This window comes from Netta rufina (assembly GCF_964035555.1).
Source record: "Netta rufina genome assembly, chromosome: 1".
Lineage (NCBI taxonomy): Eukaryota > Metazoa > Chordata > Aves > Anseriformes > Anatidae > Netta > Netta rufina.
Window position 1 is genome coordinate 50,255,848 of NC_140123.1, and position 21,598 is coordinate 50,277,445.

At 34.1% G+C, this 21,598-nt stretch overlaps 1 protein-coding gene across 1 annotated transcript; it reads left to right on the top strand.

Annotated features, from left to right (window-relative positions):
* Positions 1-620: 620 nt before the first annotated feature.
* Positions 621-3,506, top strand: SLITRK5 (SLIT and NTRK like family member 5; the record flags this gene model as incomplete). Its single annotated transcript, XM_084286746.1, is given in 13 exon segments — positions 621-1,577; positions 1,579-1,650; positions 1,652-1,733; positions 1,736-1,920; positions 1,922-2,260; positions 2,262-2,447; positions 2,450-2,563; positions 2,565-3,038; positions 3,041-3,136; positions 3,138-3,296; positions 3,298-3,339; positions 3,341-3,373; positions 3,375-3,506. Coding segments are annotated over 13 exon segments (2,871 nt in total).
* Positions 3,507-21,598: the final 18,092 nt, after the last annotated feature.

The window sequence follows — 21,598 nt, forward strand, 5'->3', positions numbered from 1 at the left end:
GGAGAAACTGTCAGTATCCTCTCTGTTGAATTAAGCTGCTGTTTTCAGCACTGGGCATTTTTATCTGGCTTCCTACCATGGCTTTTCCACCACTGGTTAAAAATCAAGGTAGCACTTTGGCTCTGTTAAAATAGGGAAAGACCTTAATGCGCTGTTCACTGAGGAGGTTCTGAAGGGAAGGGGGAGCTGGGTAATAGGGGAGGTGGGAAACCTCGTAAAATGGTGCTTCTTTTCTCTTAAATTAGAACCGTGAAACCGAACTGACAGCCATTTTATGTATATTTATGGGGCTGGTTGTGAAAAAGAAATCCAATGAAACATTGAAATGTACCACATATGAATAGAACTAGAATGATTCCTACTGCGATCTCACCTTTTTAAACACTGCAGGCATTTGACTCACTAGGAATTTCCCATCAACCTTCTAATCAATGCATGTCATTCAGTTTTCAAAAGTGTGGGAATTAGAAGTGACAGGGGGATTTTTTTGTTTGTTTGATTACCAGTCCATTCTCCACTCCACTGAAGATATATACAAACTTTGTGTCCGCTGTAAATTTTATGGGGTTATGCTATTATGTTGCTTTCTTTTTTCTCTCCTTACCCTTACAGGAAATAAAATGTACGCTTGCTGCTCCACAGTAACTTTGGAACAGGACCTCAACAAAAAAATGCATATCTGGATGCTGCAGACGATCGCGTTTGCTTTAACATCACTAGTCCTTTCGTGGGCAGAAAGCATCGAGTATTATGGGGAAATCTGTGATAATGCGTGTCCTTGTGAGGAGAAGGACAGCATCCTAACAGTGAGCTGTGAAAACAGAGGGATCATCAGCCTTTTTGAGATCAGTCCACCGAGGTTCCCTGTCTACCACCTCTTGTTGTCTGGGAACCTTTTGAACAGGCTGTACCCAAACCAATTTGTTAATTACACGGGGGCTTCGATTTTGCATCTAGGGAGCAATGACATACAAGACATTGAAACAGGGGCCTTTCATGGTCTGAGAGGCTTAAGAAGGCTACACTTGAACAATAACAAGCTGGAACTTCTACGAGACGACACTTTCATTGGTCTAGAGAGTTTGGAATACCTACAGGTTGATTATAATTATATTAGCATCATTGAACCTAATGCCTTCAGCAAACTGCATTTGCTGCAGGTGCTGATTCTCAATGATAACCTCCTCTCCAGTTTGCCCAACAACCTTTTCCGTTTTGTGCCCTTAACTCACTTGGATCTGAGGGGTAACCGGCTGAAGCTGTTGCCCTATGTGGGCCTTTTGCAGCACATGGATAAAGTGGTGGAGCTGCAGCTGGAGGAAAACCCCTGGAATTGTTCTTGTGAGTTGATTGCTCTAAAGGATTGGCTAGACAGTATCTCGTACTCTGCACTGGTGGGAGATGTGGTTTGTGAGACCCCTTTTCGCTTACACGGTCGAGATTTGGATGAAGTTTCCAAGCAGGAGCTTTGCCCCAGGAGACTCATCTCGGATTACGAAATGAGGCCACAGACACCATTGAGCACCACAGGGTATTTCCACACTACCCCAGCCTCAGTCAACTCCGTGGCCACTTCTTTCTTCAGCTGTTTACAAATCCCCCTTGAAGCCCCCCAAAGGGACCCGCCAACCCAACAAGACGAGGGTGCGACCCCACCTCCCGTCTGCCCTCCAAAGACCTGGGATACAGCAACTACGGACCCAGCATTGCCTACCAGACCAAATCCCCGGTGCCTTTGAGTGTCCCACTGCCTGCACTTGCAACTTGCAGATTTCTGACCTGGGCCTCAATGTCAATTGTCAGGAGAGGAAGATTGAGAGCATTTCTGAGCTACAGCCCAAACCTTATAATCCTAAGAAGATGTATCTGACAGAAAACTACATCGCTCTGGTACGCAGGGCAGATTTTGTGGATGCCACCCGGGCTGGATTTACTGCACCTGGGCAATAATCGTATCTCGGTCATTCAGGACCGGGCTTTTGGGGATTTAACTAATTTGCGAAGGCTGTACCTGAATGGGAACCGGATTGAGCGGCTGAGCCCAGAGCTGTTCTATGGGCTACAAAGCCTACAGTACCTTTTCTTGCAGTACAATGTCATCCGGGAGATAGAGGCGGGCACCTTTGAACCCATCCCCAACCTTCAGCTCTTGTTTTTGAATAACAATCTTCTGAGATCTTTGCCTGGGAACATTTTTTCTGGTCTCTCCCTCTACAGGCTGAGCCTGCGGAGCAACCACTTCTCCTACCTGCCAGTGAGCGGGGGTGCTGGACCAGCTGAAATCCCTCCTGCAGATCGACCTGCACGAGAATCCCTGGGACTGTACCTGCGACGTGGTAGGCATGAAGCTGTGGCTGGAGCAGCTCAACACCGGCGTCCTGGTGGACCAGGTGATCTGCGAGTCCCCGAAGAAGTTCGCCCAGAGCGACATGCGAGCCGTCCGGGCGGGAGCTTGCTGTGCCCCGACTACTCGGACATCGTCGTCTCCACGCCCACGCCGTCCCCGGGCCAGCTCCCGGCCAGGACCACCCCCTCCTCCTCCACCGTGCGCCTCAATGGCACGGTGGCGGTGGGGCGCCTCCACGCCTGCGGGCGTCGGCGGCGGCGGCTCCTCGGTGCCGCTCTCGGTGCTGATCCTCAGCCTGCTGCTGGTCTTCATCATGTCGGTCTTCGTGGCGGCGGGGCTCTTCGTGTTAGTGATGAAGCGGCGCAAGAAGGGCCAGGGTGACCACGCCAGCGCCAACAACTCCGACGTGAGCTCCTTCAACATGCAGTACAGCGTCTACAGCGGCGCCCACCACCACCACCACCACCCGCACCTCCAGCAGCACCCTCCCCACCGCGGCGGCGGCGGCGGGGGGGGCGCGGCGCTGCCCAAAGTGAAGACCCCCGCTGGGCACGTCTACGAGTACATCCCGCACCCCTTGGGCCACATGTGCAAAAACCCCATCTACCGCTCCCGGGAGGGCAACGCGGGCGAGGATTATAAAGACCTCCACGAGCTCAAGGTCACCTACAGCAGCCACCCCCTGCAAGCGGGGGGGGGCACCCCCAGCCTCCCCCGCCGCCCCCGCCGCCGCCGGCGCCCGGCGGGGAGGATGTGCCCGGGCGCAGCCCCGCGTACAGCGTGAGCACCCATCGAGCCGCGAGAGGAGCTGCTCTCCCCGGTGCAAGACGCCGATCGCTTTTACAGGGGCATTTTGGAGCCCGACAAACACTCCTCCTCCTCCACGCTGGGCACAGCCGGCTCCACCCTCCCCGACTACCCCAAGCTCCCCGCCGCCTACACCTATTCCCCCCAACTATGACCTTAGGCGTGCCCACCAGTACTTGCACCCGGGGCCGGGGGGACGGCAGGCTCCGGGAGACGGTTGCTCTACAGTCCCCCGAGTACTGTCTATGTAGAGCCCAACAGGAACGAGTACCTGGAGCTAAAAGCAAAACTAAACGCAGAGCCGGACTACCTCGAAGTGCTGGAAAAACAGACCACATTCAGCCAGTTCTGAGAAACAGTGCAGAGAAACCCCTTTCCCGCCAACCACAGCAGCTCCTTCTCTAGAGTATTTTGTATTTAATAACCCACATGCAAAACAAAGAAACATAAATGCTGACCTCCCCCTGCCCCACCTCACCCCCCTCTTTTTTCCCCTTAAATTCATTTTATTGTAGGGTGAAGTGCCTTGGCACGGGATTTTTCAGCTTTTGGGAATGATTCTGAAAGAGTGTGCTGTTTATTTTATTTCATTTTCGGCTGCCTTTATTTTTTTATTATTATTTATTTTATTTTTTTATTTATTTTTTTTTTTTTACTCTGTAAGTAGAAAACCACCTATTATGTAAACTGGCACAACACTGTTATTGTGCATGAGTCTATGTGTGCTTGGGGAAGGTGGCAGGAGGGTCTTGTCAGGTCATATTCAGGTTACAAGTACAAAAGTGATGGTCCTTGTGTTTTTTTTGTTTGTTTGTTTTGTTAGTGTTTTTTTTTTTTCTTGTGTCTTTTTTGTTTTTGTTTTGTTTTGTTTTTTGTTTTGTTTTGTTTTCTTTTAAACCAACATTGTTTAATTTTATTTTCTTTCTGGTTATGTACAGCGCACATTTTCCCCCTTTAGCCATGTTAGCCATGGGTGAGTTTAAATGGCTTTTATGGAGAGATTAGCACACCCCGACTTTAATACAAGGTTTCCTTTTTTTAAGGATGTGTTTGTATGCTTTCTGGACTTTTGAATTAAAAAAATATATAATATATTATGATCGTTAAAAGGATCGCTGTAGATGTGGACAAATCATTAAAGAGTGCAGAGATATATGATCCATAACTGGGTAGTGAAAATAACTTATTGATGAAATATAAAAAAAATATTTTATTGTAGCACCTATTTTTATGATGCACATTAGCATTTCTCTTTCCTTCACTATTTTAGGACCGAATCCTTCAAATTCTTACTCACTTAAGTATCTTTACTTGTGAAAGAAGTCCCAGCTTAAACCTTCATCCTGCAGGCACTTAAGCACATGAACAACTTTAATCATGTGTGTAGCCCTGCAGAGCATTAATATACTCATCATTCTTACAAGTAAAACTACTGGGAGTTTTTTTTTTTTTTTTTTTTTTTTTTTTTTCTCCAGGATGGGTTCCAAAGTCTGCAGATGCTCTGAAGTGTTGCACTACATTGAGAGCTGTTTTGTTTTTTTTTTTTTTTTGCCTTTTTTTTTTTCTCAAAGCCAATACAGTATCATGATAACCTTATAAATCATTATACATAATCCCAATTAAGACAAATCTTAACAGACAATCTAAGACATATAATCTGTTCACAATAGGAAAAAATAATGTTTCTTTATGCTAAAATATGCCTTTTAGCAACCTCCTGCTCAGGCATCTAGCGGGGCAAGCTAGTGAGGGCCATGTAGTAGGCATTCATCTTAGCAGGAAAAAAAAATGCTTTGGTTTTATCAGTATTCTTTCTCTTTTTTGTTGTTCCCCCTTTTTCTTTCTTTCTTTCTTTCTTCTTTCTTTCTTCTTTCTTCTTTCTTTCTTTCTTTCTTTCTTTCTTCTTCTTTCTTTCTTTCTTTCTTTCTTCTTTCTTTCTTCTTTCTTTCTTTCTTTCTTTCTTTCTTTCTTTCTTTCTTTCTTTCTTTCTTTCTTTCTTTCTTTCTTCTTTCTTTCTTTTCTTTCTTTTTCTTTCTTTTCTTTCTTCTTTTCTTTCTTTCTTCTTTCTCTCTTTCATTCATTAGTTAAACCAAAACACAATGACTTGACAGTGGTTGTAGCCAGTTTCTGATTGCTTAGTACAGACCCTCATGTTTACTGGCATTTCAGAAGATCAAATGATGGACTGTACACATCTATTTACAATATCTTTACCCCTCTGGGCAGCAGGCAATGGCAAGTATATTGATAAACACAGCATCACTGTAAGATGGGACAACTGATGTCTCTCGTATGTATCCCAGCACATGTGATTTTTTAATAGTTTCTGAATAAACACTTGATAAATATTTCAAATGTGAGAATATGAAATGATGAGTATCTGAATTTTAAAATTTCTTGCCAATATCATCTGTTTATTTGTTGGTTTCTCTTTACTAGCAATTATGCTTCATCAGAAAGTCATAACATTTTTAGGCATCATATAATGTGTTCTTTATCTTTAAAACGCAATATACGGTCATTACCAGCATATATAACATGGGTCAGAACTACACATAAATAATTGTCTCACCAACGTATTGAGTAGGATAGTTCTGTATTTACATTTTGTTTCGTTGATAAAGTGGTCTTCAGTATATGGAAAAGGGTATATTTCACATGGGATCTTCTCTTTCTTGACAAGGTTGTCATGTTTGGTATTGTTTGCAGAGTTGATCACTAGTACATCTCTTATTGCAAAAGGGTTCTGTTCTGTTATGTTTTTCCTATCCATGTGCAGTATGTCACTTTTTACAGAAACAAAGCTATATAGCTGGTCCTTTGGAATTCAAGATGTTTTGTAGGCATGTGTTCCTTCCTCTATGGCACCAACACAGAGCAAAAGAAAAAAAAAAAAAAAAAAGCAAAACCCCCCACATGACTTTATTTAACTTGGACAGTTTAGTATGTGGAGTGTTATTTCAGTTTGAAGTGCAGATAGAGTGTTCTTTTGTCACAAGAGAAATAACTTATCTATTATCTGTACTGCTCTTCATTTCCTGCAGATTTCTCATTGACACTAGTGAGAAATGTGAGTACTGCTACCTGAGGTGCAGTTCTGGAACCCTAATTTTGAATTACCTCCTTTCTAACTATTGCTGAAACCACTGTCCTGGTTCTCCTTTCATTTAAACTCGGTAGAGGCCCAGTGTTGCTAAATGGGTATAAGTAAGGAAATTTTCAGCTTCACTGGCTTTGTCATTCAGTAAGAGGAAGGAAGGCTTACTCAGTAAGAATTGAATGAGAAATTCCTGCAAACAGTGTGCAGCCTTTCATGTGTATATGTATTTTTTTTCTCTCTGGGTCTAAACTTATAAACAGGAGTTTGCATGGGATTCAACAGAAATGTAGGATTAGGTTCTTAATGTGAAAGGTACATTTTACATGGCATTCTGCCACAAAGAGGCAGCATCCACAAATGAGTAAATGAACAGGAATTGCTTGAATTTATAGCCAATTATTAAATAGCCAATAACTATTCCTCAGCAATCTCTTTATGCTTGCATTCTGATGTTGCTATTTCTGGGGCTGGTAGTACTGATGCTTCCACATTTTCTAAATATATTTAATAACAAGATTTGAATTTATTTATTTTTTTCCGTTAGCATCTATATGAAAATCAGAACAATTCATTTAAATTCCTTCAATTTCTCATTTTCAGTAGAAAAAATATATTATTTTACTATATAGTAGTTCCATTACTGGAGAAAGAAAGATGCTTAAGTTACCTTCAGAAAGTGCATTCTTGAAGACAAATCTTCAAAAAGGATGCAGAGTGTAAAATAGTATCTTCAGTCTATAATTATCCTGCAATACACCTGACAGGGCTATTTGTGAATGAGGACTTTAATGGAAGTAGGATTTCCCACTCAATGACTACAATGATGTACTATCTATGGAAAATTATAGTAAGAAAAAGTAGATGGAAATGTCAGTTGACAAAAGATTTGAAATTACAGAATAAGGGTTTTGTTTGTTTGTTTGTTTGTTTTTTTTTTTTTTGTTTAAGAAAAAGTTTTGTATATTAATATGTCTCTGTTTTGTTAACAAGATCATTGAAAGCTGAATGATGGTTAGTGCTGACCAAAGGGGTAAAAGTGTCAGAAGTAAAAAAAACATTCATCCCTATTTTAAGAATTCAAAATATTATTTTAGCTTATTTTAGGCTTATTATCAGACTATTTTAGTCTGGTGGCCAGACTGATTTATTTATTTATTTTTGATGAGTTATATTGAGCTTACTGAATCACTCATATGGCCTCACTTTTTTTTTTTTTTCTTTTTCCAAAAAGTGCATGAAATTCTGTAATAAAAGATGAAAAAAGGTGGAAAAGACTTCTCAATGTTACTACTAGAATCAAAACATGGACCATGATAATATAGAACATTTAAGCTCATCAAATAAAATAAATTCTTTGTATTTTCTGTTGCTTTTCAGTATTTTGCCAATTCAATGCCCTAAATATTCATGGTGAGTTTAAGGGTGAGATTCTTTTTTTCTCTCTAACAGTCTAACATAAATGCAGCTTCCAATATAATGCCTCTAGGGCCTAAATTCTATCACTTTTTTTTTTTTTTTTTTTGTCCCATTATTTTACTGGTCATTTAAGTTTGTAAAAACATGTACAGATGATTCTGTATACTGCAGTGTTTAATTTCTGAATGTTTTCCTGTGTTTTAATTTTTGAAAAACACATCTTCATGTGTTTTCTTGTATTTTCATTTTTTTTCTATAACGTTTTCATTTTTTTGGTAATGTTTCTTAGGAGCATTTCCTTTATATGTTAGATGTAGTGGTACCTTTTCTCATATCACATAATAATTATTAAAGTAATATAACAAAAATAATATCTAAATATCATTAATTAAGAGCCTCTGTCCCACAGAAAACACATCTAAGAAAATATATCTGAAAAGTCACTAACAGATAATCATGGCTGGTGGTAAAATGTGAAGGTAATATCCAAGTTCTTGTGGTTGCTTAGACACATTTGAGCTGGAGCTCAAATGTGACCAGTGTGTTGTGAGTTTCTTACAGAAACTTAGAAGTCTGAGTCTGCTTAATGCATATGGTTCCCACTCAGGGCAGTCTGTTAAAGCAAATCCTGAAGGATCTGACTTGATGACAGGGTGAATAACAGCTTCTTCATTTTTAGAAAGAAGGCTCTTTATATTACCTGGTGTCTCTGGGGATACTGAATAGCCTTTCATGCGAGTAAAAACTGGCATACTGAAATGCAGCATCTCCAAAACAGCCCCCAGAGAAGGGTGCCAGAATCTTTGGTTGTCTCATGCAGAACTGAGAATGATATTGGTACTCCTGGCATTAAGAAGAAAAATTAAGGGAGAAAAGAGAGAATGGCAGACACAATTCCATAGCTGTCAGCCTTCAAATGGTCTTAACGCTTGTATTGATTATTTGATTGTAGGGAACTTGCACCTCCTTTCTGCAACATCCATTTGTTCTGGAGAATGTAGAACCTCAAGCCAAAGAGTGACAACTGGGTGGAGAAGTATATGTGTGAGGTGGTTGTGTGAGAAGTTTGGACAGAATAGCAGCACTATGAATGAGGCAGCCACTTGTTCATTTGAATAATTTCCCAAATCTTCTAAGAAAATTTGCAATGTGCTCTGCTGTAACGAAAGCATATAAATCTCCTTGCAGTCAAGCAATACTACCTTTTGGATTTGTCTTTATCCATCTATGTATAAATACTATCCTAATATATATATATTACAACTCTTTACAATTTATATTATTTTCTTACATTTCATTATTTAGCAACATTTCAGAGTACCTAGTAGTATGATAACACTCCAGAAATACTATGCACTTTTGGACTATTTTTTTATTCTTAAAGCACTGAACAGAACAGAGTTAGGAAGCACAAAGAAATGCATTTAGGTCATAGGAACCAGAGGCATTAAATTCACTGAATATACAAAGAAATAAAGTGTAATGAAGTTTGTAATCAAATGGTTATCAAATTAACTATTTAACGTATAGCTAATGGGCCATATTTTCCTTCTAGTGGTATAAAACTGGATTCCATTGACTTGTCAAAGTTACAAAACATTTACCTTGCTCTTGTGAGTTAGGCTTTATGTTACTGAAATAAGTCATTCTCTTAGCATTATTCTTTCGTAAATGGAAAAATTTGAATACAAGAGTCATAAACATTTGCAGTACTACTATTTACCCTCAAAATGAATTACATCTATTTTCAATCTGCTGAAAAATTAACTGAACATTAATATAGTATATCACTGTGAAATTTATCTCAGAACCATAATGTCCTGATTATGTGGGGAAGTTCAATTTGCATATACATATGTAGCCCTTGAGCATGATGGACAAAATGAAGTGACACCATGTTTTATTTAATTCTGTGGGCTTGGTACTCCAACTTTGAATTAGGTTTGATAAAAATTATTTTTCATGTCATGTTTTGTTTGTTTGCTTGTTTGTTTGTTTTCACTCATTGAGTGTATCACCATTTTTACTGCAGTTGTGCAGCCTTATTTTTACAATGTATTTAAGTTTTGCAGAAAACTGTGGATGATGTCAAAACTAAAGAAGATTTTTATTTTTGTTCTTTCTGTTTGGACACATTTTTAACTGTTATATATCATGACATTGTTTGGGGTGACCTTCCAAAAATACATCTACAATGGGTAAGATAGAGTTGAAATAATAAATGTCTAGTTTAATATATCATGTAATAAAAACATTTTATTGTCATGATTTCAAAAATATATTTGATTTTGTGAGTGTTAGATTATCAATACATTCGACCATTCTGTTAAATTTGTAGCGATATCTTGACAAAGAAAAAAAAATAAAAGTTTATATTCCTGTTTGGGAAACGGGACGAATATTGTTGTCAGGGAAATCGTATCAGCTTTAATCAAAATTGCATTTTAAAAAATGACTAAGTTAAGATGTCTTAAAGTAAAGCTTGAAAGGTGAAAATCTAGTTTTCTAATTAAGGAAAACAATTTAATTGCCAAGATTAATATTTTAATTCTACCATCTGCATACTAAAAAAGAAATGCATATACATATGTATGTGTATATATACAAAAGTGTATGTATATATATACGTGTATGTATGCATACACATATCTATCTATATTTCATTAGTTAACATTATCTGATATAAGAATATTTCCATTTGTCTTTTGAAGTCTTTTAAGCCTGGAATGAAGCACAGGGTAGACTGCTATATTTTCAAAGACAATAACTTTTATATATCTTATATAATATATATATATAGTTATATATATATATATATATATATATATATATATAGTTATATAAATGTTGATTTGGTATTACTAGAAACAAATGATCAAGCCCAAATCCAGTTTACAACTGCCTGAATATAGAGTGAGGAAAATTGATATTCCTGCTTCTTAAAACTCCACTTTTTACACTTGAAGCAGTGTCACATAATGAGTGGCAGAAATTTAAACCTGCTGTAATTTAATTACAATAATAACAATTAATTTGTCCAATCAAGTGGCTAAATAAACACGACAAATGTATCTGTGAAAATGAAAACAGTCCTTACAAATATTAGATATCTGATTTCAGTTTTCAAATAATAAATACATAACTGTGTTTAATTATGAAATAATCATTGCAGGCACTGATTTGCTCCTGTGTAAACGCTGATCTTAGGTGAAATATTCAATTTTTTAATTGCAGGTATACTAAAGCTCTTATTCCTATAGCAGTTATTTTCAAATAAAATTAAAGCAGGGTTGTTCACAGTATCAATACTCTTCAGATATGATACTTTTTTTCTCATTGTAAATTCTATTTTAAAATTTATAAAATTAAACATTTTAAATGCAATTTCAGGTTGACTATTTTTTTTTTTTTCAAAAAATAATTAATAATCCATTTTTACAATTTTAAACAGTTTTACATAGTGCCTATTTTAAGTCATTCATAGAACTACTTATCAATGATATATTACTTTATAATATAGTTACATTGAGCATTCTGTTAGATTTTATCGGATATATAGCAAATATATAGCAATATATAGCAAAAACAAATACTGATAGGATACAGTATGGCTCACATTAATATCAAAATTCAAGAATATATATGTCATAAATTTTCAAATTTATAAGAATTTATAAGAAATGCCAATATTAAGACCAAATAACTCAAGACATACACTTCACACTTTCAAAGAATGAATATTCTGATGAGTCTTTCCCTCCCAAGTATAAAAATCTTGCTTGGGTATGATGAAAAGTGCATCAAAGGAAAAATAATATGACTATTCAGTGTATTTGATTTTTTTTTATGTAAATGAAAATTTCCCCTCCTCCACCTTAAAAAAAAAAAAAAAAATCTTTATAGTTTATCTTATGTCTTTGTTTCCTCCTGCAATATTTGAGACTGGTTATTAAATGCTTACGTTAGATAGGAAAAATATATGTTGCAAATGAATTTCAAATCTTTATCTGTTAAATATCTCAATCAGTTAAAACAATTCAGTGATTTATAACTTTGAGTGTTTCTATAGATTATTGTCTAAGGCAATTACAATATTCTTGGTCTTTCTAAGGGTGGATATTTTTAGTTTATCTACATCCAAAAATAACATGCAATGTAATCAGTTCTCATTGTGGAAAATATTTTAAAATGCTTTATATTGACGAATTCATAAATTTTATAATATTAATGTTTCAAAAACATTGCAACTGTATAAATTTGTCTTAACAGCTGAGCATTTTCCATTTTATTTTTCTGTTTTCTTATCTTTTTTTTTTTTTTTTTCCCTATTCATTACTTGTAATCAAACCACATTCATAGAATAATTCCTTTGTTTTGTAGTCTGCTTTTTATTTTATATTGTGCATGGACCACAATAGTCTGCAAAAGGACCTAAGCTATTGTTCTCAAGTATGTATATGTTCTTTTAAAGAAAAAATATTAGACTCTTTGTACAGATATTGATTTTCTAAGCAGAAAATGGCTTCCCCTCCCTCCCTCCCTCCCAATTTTTACACTGGGAGGCAGTGAAGAGGCATGAGTGTTTCCCCATGTAGCTCTGATAGCTGGAGTAATACCATAAGCAAAATCCTCATCAGTGTGACTAGAAATGATGTTTTAGGTAGAATTGTTGTTGTTGTTGTGGTTTATTATTATTATATATATTTTTTAATTCTACTTGTAGCATCATTGCTGTAGACCTGTAATATATGCACATGCATATATAAATATAGTTATATGTATTTACGTTTGGGCACCAATGAAGAATGAACCTTTTCTTTTTCCTTTTTCATTTTTCCTTTTTCCCTTTTCGTTTTCATTTTTCGTTTTTCGTTTTTCCTTTTTCCTTTTTCCTTTTTCTTTTTTCCTTTTCATTTTTTCCTTTTTCCTTTTTCCTTTTTAAATGCACCTTGTCTCAAGAAAAAAAAAGTTTTATAAATAGGCAATGCTTATATAATTTTTTTTTTCAGCACAATACTTTAAGTGGTAAATCAATATGTATTGATTAATATCTAGAGATATAGAGATGTAGATCACATCAATAATTTTTAATGAAGTCTGAAATGTTTATTTTTACCTTTTTGGCATAACAGGTAATAGCTACCATAAAAAAAAAAAAAAGTGACAAGGTACCATAATATCGTAGTGAATAATAAAATCTATTAGGTTTATTGTGTGATATATTAATTAAAAATTCTACTAATGCCTTTTGTACATCAACTTTTCCTTAGCATTTTCCCTAAAGAATAAGTTGCTATTCTTTTGAGAAAAGTTGTTTCTGTAATATGAAAGGTAGTTAAGATAATAATTGTAAATCCAGCAGTTTTTAGAAATAGCATAGACTGTATTTATATTGGTCAATATTTTTTCATCCATATGTGAGTTTTGATACTGAATGTGTTCCATAATCTTCAGTATACCTTAGATACTGAATGAGTTCTGTAACTGAATATTTCTTAAGACTTATCTGATTACAAATAAGTTTTGTTAGATTTGGTTAGGATCAGAGGTTTAATTATGGAACAAGAAAAAAGAAGCATCTTCTCATCATTGTGTTTTCATAATATTTATCTCTAGATCTCTCACCAATTAATTAGATTTTTAAAATGTTAAGATGCTAATTTCACCTCATTTACTCTTTAAATGTTTGAGAATTAGTTACTACTCTAACTAACCATTCATAGTGAAATAAGAATTCCCTGATTTGGCCTGATCAATACTACATCAGTTCAAATTACTTACTGAGTGAAATTATTTTTCTTTTACATTTGCCTTATACTTAGTTACCCTTACTTCCTGCTCTGTGTGTTGATGTAAGGCTTCACATTTGATCATTTAATCATTAAATATTAATATTACTTCACACCCAAAATAATCATGTAACATGGTAATGAGGAAAAAAAATCAAACATAAATTTTGTTTTCTGACTACTTCCCATATGTAAATAATGTGATTAACATGAGCAGTTTTATCAGATTTAGTTGAGATTTATGTATAACATACTTTCATGTTTCAGAAAAGGCATGCAAATATATGTCTGACACATACAGGCAAGTCAATCATTAGTCTGAGTTCTGGCTTGCTTGATTGAGAATTAACTGCTTCTTAACATATTAGGATAATGATAATTGTAACCAAAGTCTTTACTTCCTCTGAAGATGAAGCAAAAATCTTAGCAGAACTTGTTTATACTTGTGTAGAAAATATGTGATTAGGTTTATGTATTAGACAACATTACAGTATTTTTATGTGCTCAGTAAGGCATGAGTGCTTGAAACCTAATGCAAGTTAGGTTTCTGAAAGGGTTATGATTTGTTTTGATTTATTTTTAATTTAATGTTACTGGCTTGAGAAGGTTATTTATAATAATTCTTAAGTCTAAGCAGAAAGGTACTGGAAGGATTAACAAAGATTTTTATTTATTCAGAAATCCAAATTCTAAAGTCATGCATAAATTATAGGTAGTTATGTTTTGAATTTCTTCATTTAGGCCTGTCATCTAAAAAATTAGAATTTTTTATTCAAACAGAAAAACAGGTTTTGAATGACTTTTAATAGCCATCAACCAAAGGTTTCAACAAGAATTGTCATTATTGTTGTTGAACTTTGCAAAATCAGATCATATTTATTTTTAAATAGAGGCCTAATATCTTTGCACTTTTCTGCTAGTTGAATTTCCTCAGTCATGAATATGAGCCCTTTTTAATGAATTCACATTTTGGGAATATGTCAATTTATGTTTATCTAATTTTAAATATCTAAAAGATAAATGTTGTCGAAACTATTTCTTAACACTGAGAAGAAAGTATTTATTTGCAGGGCAAAGAGTCTGAAAGCAAGGATTGTTGCTACTAGGAGTAGAAAGGATACCTTTATTTTTTCATTGTCCAAATACATACATGCAAAAGTAAAAATATAACTAGTATTGAATATTCAGAATATTACAAAATCTTACATTTTTAACGTATATTTTTTTTTTCTTTTAAACATATAAACAGCCTTTTAACCCTTGCTATAAGATTTTTTCATATAAAAGACATAGCAGGAAAAAAAAAGTCAGAACAGAGGCAGATATTTTGATTAAATTTATATAACTAAAAGAATCTTTTTGATCAGCTGGTTTATTTTTGTTTACACGGGAATCAAAATTCTGCATGTCAAATCTGGAAAATATGGTGTCATGAAATGCCTTAGTGCCTGGACAAATAATTACTCAGCAGCATTAAAATTGCTACAGCAAACTGAAACTTGAAATTAACATATGATGTTCTGTGAATATGGGAGATATTTGTGAGAGTGCTTTGTTGAAAACTAATTGATAATTATGGCTTGCATTCCTCTAACACCTTTTTTTTCCCAAAAGGATCTTAAAGTGCCTTGCAAAACTGGAGCCCGTTCTTGCCCTGACTGAAGTCAGTGGGAACGCTGCCAACGTGAACATCTCTGGGCACTTAAGCCAATAAGAACTGCATTCAAATATCACTTCTCCTACCACTGAAATGTATAAGCGTTCAACTCACAAAGCAATATTCCCAAGTGGTTTAAGACAGAAAGTGAATATTGTCATATGCAGACAGACATTTTTATGAAAGGAAATATAATATTAAAGGAGTACATTGTCCAAATATTAAAGTTAATATTCCAAATTTGCTTAACATCTCTGTCTGAGACTTCATCCAAACACATATTTTTTTGTATTTTCTTTTTTTTTCTCATAGATGAACATTAATTTCCTTAGTTATAATGACTGATGCACTGATGCCACTTTAATTGTTCATGTGTTACATACACCTACTTCAAGGGTCAGATTTGAATTTTTTGTGCAATAGAATAAAATAATTTCAGAAAAAGTATAACATGGAAATGCAGAAAATCGTGTATATATATTGTAATATTTTTCTGATTGTTTTGTAATTGCTGCCTGAGTTGAATTACAGACAATATTGGCATATATTTCCATACTTTTTCATTTTGCATATTAAGCTAATTGCTGCAGTAGTTTGAGGACAGGATTAGATTTTTTTATTATTTTTTTTTTTGGTACCTGTTATTCCAGACAGTTGGAAGCGAGTTTTACGTCATGTATTCTGATACTTTTATTTTTAAAACTAGGCCTTTCATGTAACTACAAAACAAACAAACAAACATTAAATTACATACAGTAGTGAAAATAAAGGTGATCTAATTCAGAAATTAGTAATACTGTAAAAATGCTTGAATTATTTTTCACCTAACTATTTTTATAAATATTACTGAATGATCAATTAAAAATTTTAATGGTCTTAAAATTATTAAAATTTATCAAATGAAAGAGGAGAACTTTCAAAGTATAAAATATTCCTTAGTTGTTGGACTATTTTGTTTGACTCTAATTAGATACTATCAGACAGGACTGAAAAATAAGCAGCTCTGACAGTAACTAAGGTATAGAACAACTTATCTAGTAGAATATCTGTCAGCTGAAGTCTTTGAATCAAATAGTTCATACATGCAGTATATTGAAAAAGAAGTTATAGATAACAGGGGTACTTAGACAGTTCAACACTTTCCTTCTAGTCTTTGGGGTAAATATTTATTAAATCTTCTGGCAAAATCACAGAAGATGCAGCTTTGCATTTTTGACACGTTCAAGATGAAAATGCTCTTTATGGTTCAACAAAATATTATATTTACCTTATTAAAGAGAGAGAGAGAGACAGACAGAGAGAACCCCAATTTTTAAAGATTTTTTTTTTTTTCTCGTTCTGTAGCTGGACAGGCTAATTTAATTCCCTTGGCCATATCAGAATTGGAAGATGGGATATTCATAGAAGTTTTTGTTGTTGTTGTTGTTGTTTGTTTTGTTTTTGTTTTTGTTCGTTTACAACTATTGTACAGATGTTGCTTTCAAGCAATTTTGAATATGTTTGAGAAAGGCGTTCTTAATTCATTTGTAGATCTAAATGTCTTCATCTACTAAAAATATAATACTTTACAACCTTTTATAACAATAAGAACCTAGAAATATAAAAATTAATAAATCTATATGGAATGAACAAATGCCATTTTTTCTTACCTCTAGATCTATCTAGAAAACTCATTTTCTCCAGTAAGAATTTAAGTAAAAATAATTTGACATTACTGTTCCAGAAAGCTGCAGACAGATATAGAAAATAGTCATTGAAGTTAACAGATGATTATTTTTGTTTTCAGTGAAAGTATTGAATTCTTAATACTTTCAGTCAAGTCTATGTCATTACTATGTCATAAACACATTTTATAGGTTACAGTTTAATGAGAGACTTACTAAATTTGATACTGAATTTTTTCACATACAAAATGAAAGATAGAAAGAAGTAACTATCCATGTGCTGATGTCTTAGGCCAGAAGGAATTTAGCACTTCAGTCAAAAATAGGATTAGATTTTATCCTTAGGATAGGATTACTGTTTGATCTCATGGTCACTTAGTATGTTTCCTATTAGATCTTCCCTGCAAAAGACCTGATTTTGCAATCCTTAATCAGGCAAAACACTCAAAAGAGTGTTTAGTGAAGAAGATTTCAATCTCATCTTTAAATTTAAAATTATTTAATTCATACAGAATGATGTAATAAATAAGGGCTAAATGGCAATCACTCAAAAATATTTAAGGGACAAAGTCTTATGCCTTTGATGATCCAGGTCTAAATGACTAATGCAATACTAAGATCATATATCTATTTGTATTAGAAATAAATTAGCTCTGGTCAATTTTTGCATTCTTTGGTAATTTCCATCTTGCTCAGCAAAGCATTGTGGGATCCAACCCTTAAAATCTTTTGTATTGTATTTCTTCACTAATAAATATTTTGTAAGACTTGACTGGGTACTACAATACTATTTTATTCACAGTCATTTCCAATAAACATGTTTTTATTGGCATACCTGTACGTTATGGATACCCCATCCATAACTGTTGAATGGGTCCCTGGGCAACCTTGTCTAGTGAGTGACATGCCCCATGGCAGGGGCACTGGAATTACATGATCTTTAAGATCCCTTCTAACCCAAGCCATTTTATGATTCTATTATTCTATGATAAAAAATAAGGGTAAATTAACACTTCTTTCCTTTTCCTTTTCCTTTTCCTTTTCCTTTTCCTTTTCCTTTTCCTTTTCCTTTTCCTTTTCCTTTTCCTTTTCCTTTTCCTTTTCCTTTTCCTTTTCCTTTTCCTTTTCCTTTTCCTTTTCCTTTTCCTTTTCCTTTTTTTCATTTTTTTTCCTTTTTCTATTTTCCTTTTCCTTTTCCTTCTCCTTTTCCTTTTTCTTTTCTTTTTTTTGTTATTTTTTTATTTTTTTTTCTCTTTCTCTTTTCTCTTTTTTTCTTTCTTTTTTTTTTCTGCTTTCTCTTTTTATTTTTTCTCATTTTCTCTCCTTTTCTCCTTTTTCTTGTTCTTGTTCTTCTTGTTCTTGTTGTTCTTCTTGTTTTTCTTCTTCTCCTCCTCCTTCTTTTGTAGGTTTCAAAATAATTAATAACTAAATTATTCTTTTAGACTTCATTTTAATACGTCTAAAAAGCCATACTCAATAAACACAAGGTCAAGCAATTTCACATACTGGTTTTAACTTTGGTATTGTTAAGCAGAATATATATTTAAAACACAGGTCTATAGCAAAAAATAAATAAAAAAATAAATAAGCAAACCCCAAAAGCCAAAACAAAAACAAAAACACTTTTAATAGTTTATATATTCCTATATTAATCTTGCATGCTCTGAATTATATGAATAACTTTACTTTCAGTATGTAAATATTATCACCTAAAACTACATATGAGAGTAAAGATGTCTAGCCATTTCCAGGACTGAATCTTCAATTTTTTATTGTTTGATTAGTAGGGGAAAAACAATAAAAAATCTACTGAGTATTCACACTTTCAACCTCATCTTATGGGTTCATGTATTTTTGTCTGACAATTTTCTGTAGTAATGAAAAACATTATCCTCCACTGAACAGTAAAGAAAGCAATTATCAAGTAATATTAATACCTCAAAAATACAGCAAGATTCTTAAGAGAATAATCCAAAGTCTGACTTCACATTGAAAATAATTATATTTACATTATTGAATGTTAAAAATATCACATAATATATATGTAACTTTATAACTATAAATACATATCGCTATGTATATTTCCATTCAGATTTATACATCATAGGTGTACATGATATCTCTTTATGCTTACATATGTATTTAAAAGTACCACATATTTTAAAGCACATTGGTTCTAAATTATGCAGCAAAGTGCCACCATAATGTGTTTGACATTTTCACTGAAATGTGTTACATTATTTTACTAAGTGGTGTCAGAGAACTTTCACTGTAACTAGTATATATCTAGGAAAAAGAAAAAAAAAAAAAGTGAGCTGGATTATATAATAAAGACTCTTCATTCTGACAGAGAACATTTATCCCTGTGGTGCTTAGGCACTTCAAAACAGAAGAGATTTTTGCAATGTAGTGCCTCCTGTGGTGCAGTGAGGCATGTAGCAGTATGAGAGGTAGATGGAACTGAAGAATGTCATATGAAGGAATGCTACATGGTAGAAAACATTCACAAGGGGAAGACGGCTGTTGTTATGGACTATTAAAGCCAGCAGCAGGATGTTCTTTTATTTCAAGGTTTTAGAATCCCAAGATGGCATTTCCTTCTATCTTCTCCCCTCTGCTACCTGTTCTGTCCTTTCCCCTCTCAAAGTTCTGTCCTTTCCCCTCTCACAGTTCCCTGCTGTGTCAGGCAGCTTTCATAGTGACATGCACCACTTCATGAGGGTTCTGCCTTTCATTGCCCTCTCTTTCGCTCTTCAGGTAAAGACTATCTGATACTGGGCATAAGAAAACCAAATAACCATCATGCTTAAAAAACACTGTGGGCAGGACTAAAGACAAATGACAACTAGGCAAGCTGAAAACATACTGAAACGGCTGAAAATTTATGTTCTTTGGAGGGAGATGCCTATGCATATTTGTATGCCTATGTTTATGGAAGTGACATGAAAGCTATCTGCAGCTTAGTGTAGTTGTAAATTATCTGGTCATTAAGTTTAGACATAGTGACCTCTGCTTTTCAAGGATGGAGTAGGAAATGGGATGACAAAGAGAAAGAGGAAAATGAGGTAGTAATAACAATGACTATTGTTATTACACCAAATGTTAATCCTTATTTACACATAACTGTTGGTTTTAGAAAGATTGTTTTACTTATGTGAAACTATATGTGTGATTCTCACCTTGACTTATACTAATGAAGTCCATGGACATTTTTTTTCTGCAAGTTACTCCCAATTTAGATCAGACTAAGTGAAAGGATGCACAGTTTTTGTTCCTGTTGTTTTGTTTTATAGCTATTCTACAGTGCTTCTTGAGGTGAAGCATTTCAGAACAAGGAATACCTTTAAATTATATTTATATTCTGGATCCAGCAAATCTAATTTGGATTATGTTCACTTATTTAGCATACAGCATGGTTCAACATAGCATAATGGAGTTCAAATTTTGAAAGGTTATTTGTCATACAGCTACATATAGCACAATGACAAAATAATAATAATAACAAATAAACCAACAATAACAAACTAACCAACCAAACAAACCACTAACATCCAGATATTAATAAGGCCATCATCAATAATATTATCTCATGGATTTACAGTGTTGAAGTACTTGCCAATATTTTTACACCAGAGCCTCTTCTTAAACATAATTTTGTTTTAATTTCTGAAAATTCTTTACAAAACAGTATCTGCATTAATCTAGTCCTCATGTAGAGGGAATACAAATATTCCTAGTTGTATTTAAATAGTTCAAATACTATTTCTATCCCAAATTTTAAGGTACACAGCTCAGGCCACACTGGAAAATGGATGTTGAGGTGTTTCAAGCTTTTCATTATTCTAGGTCACAACTGTCTTTGAAGAGCACTATTTTTCTCATTTAAATGCTATTTAAAATTAAATGTTATTTATAAATTTAAATATGGTGGTACTGAATGTCAAAATAATTTTGTGATTATCTGCATTTAAAGACATAACATAATGACCTCCAGCAAAGCATTATCCTGACAGTTCTTAAATGAAGACTTTGTTGCTATTCGCCAGAAGAATGCTGTAGATAACTGTTTCAATAGCTTTGTTCTCTGTCAGTATTGCACTTTTTTCCTATTGCTTCTATATATATATATACACACTATATGATACTATATATATAGTATATATATAGTATATAAATAGTATATATACTATATATATAATATAAAGCATATATATACACTATATATATATTATATATATACACTATATTATACTATATATAACATACTATATTATATATATAGTATATATATAGCGTGTATATATATATATACTATATATACAGTATATATGTAGTATAGATAGATAGATAGATAGATAGATAGAATCATTTGCGGAAACAAATTCAGCCTGAAGTCTGAAGTAGGCAGAAGTAAAATATATTAGATATATGGATAATAATAATCTGGAAAAAAAAGTGTTGAAAACTTTATTTTCATATTTTTAATCATACAATCTATGTGGAAAAAATTTGCATATACACATTATGCAAACATGCAAATATAAAAATTTACATCAAGAAATGGAAGTTGCATATGCAAAATGACACAGATTTCTGTGTTTACCTTCTACATTCATACAGCAGGCTACGATGGAAAATTAACCCAATTAACAGGAAAAGTTCAGGGCACTTGGAAAAATCTGATATTTTCAGATTTTTACAGATTTGCAAATCATTATTAAAAAGTGTAATAGAAATAATATTTACTTTAATACTGAAAATCACTTCTCCACATAATATCTGGCATCAATAGACCATTAAGTCTTCACTGGTTATTAA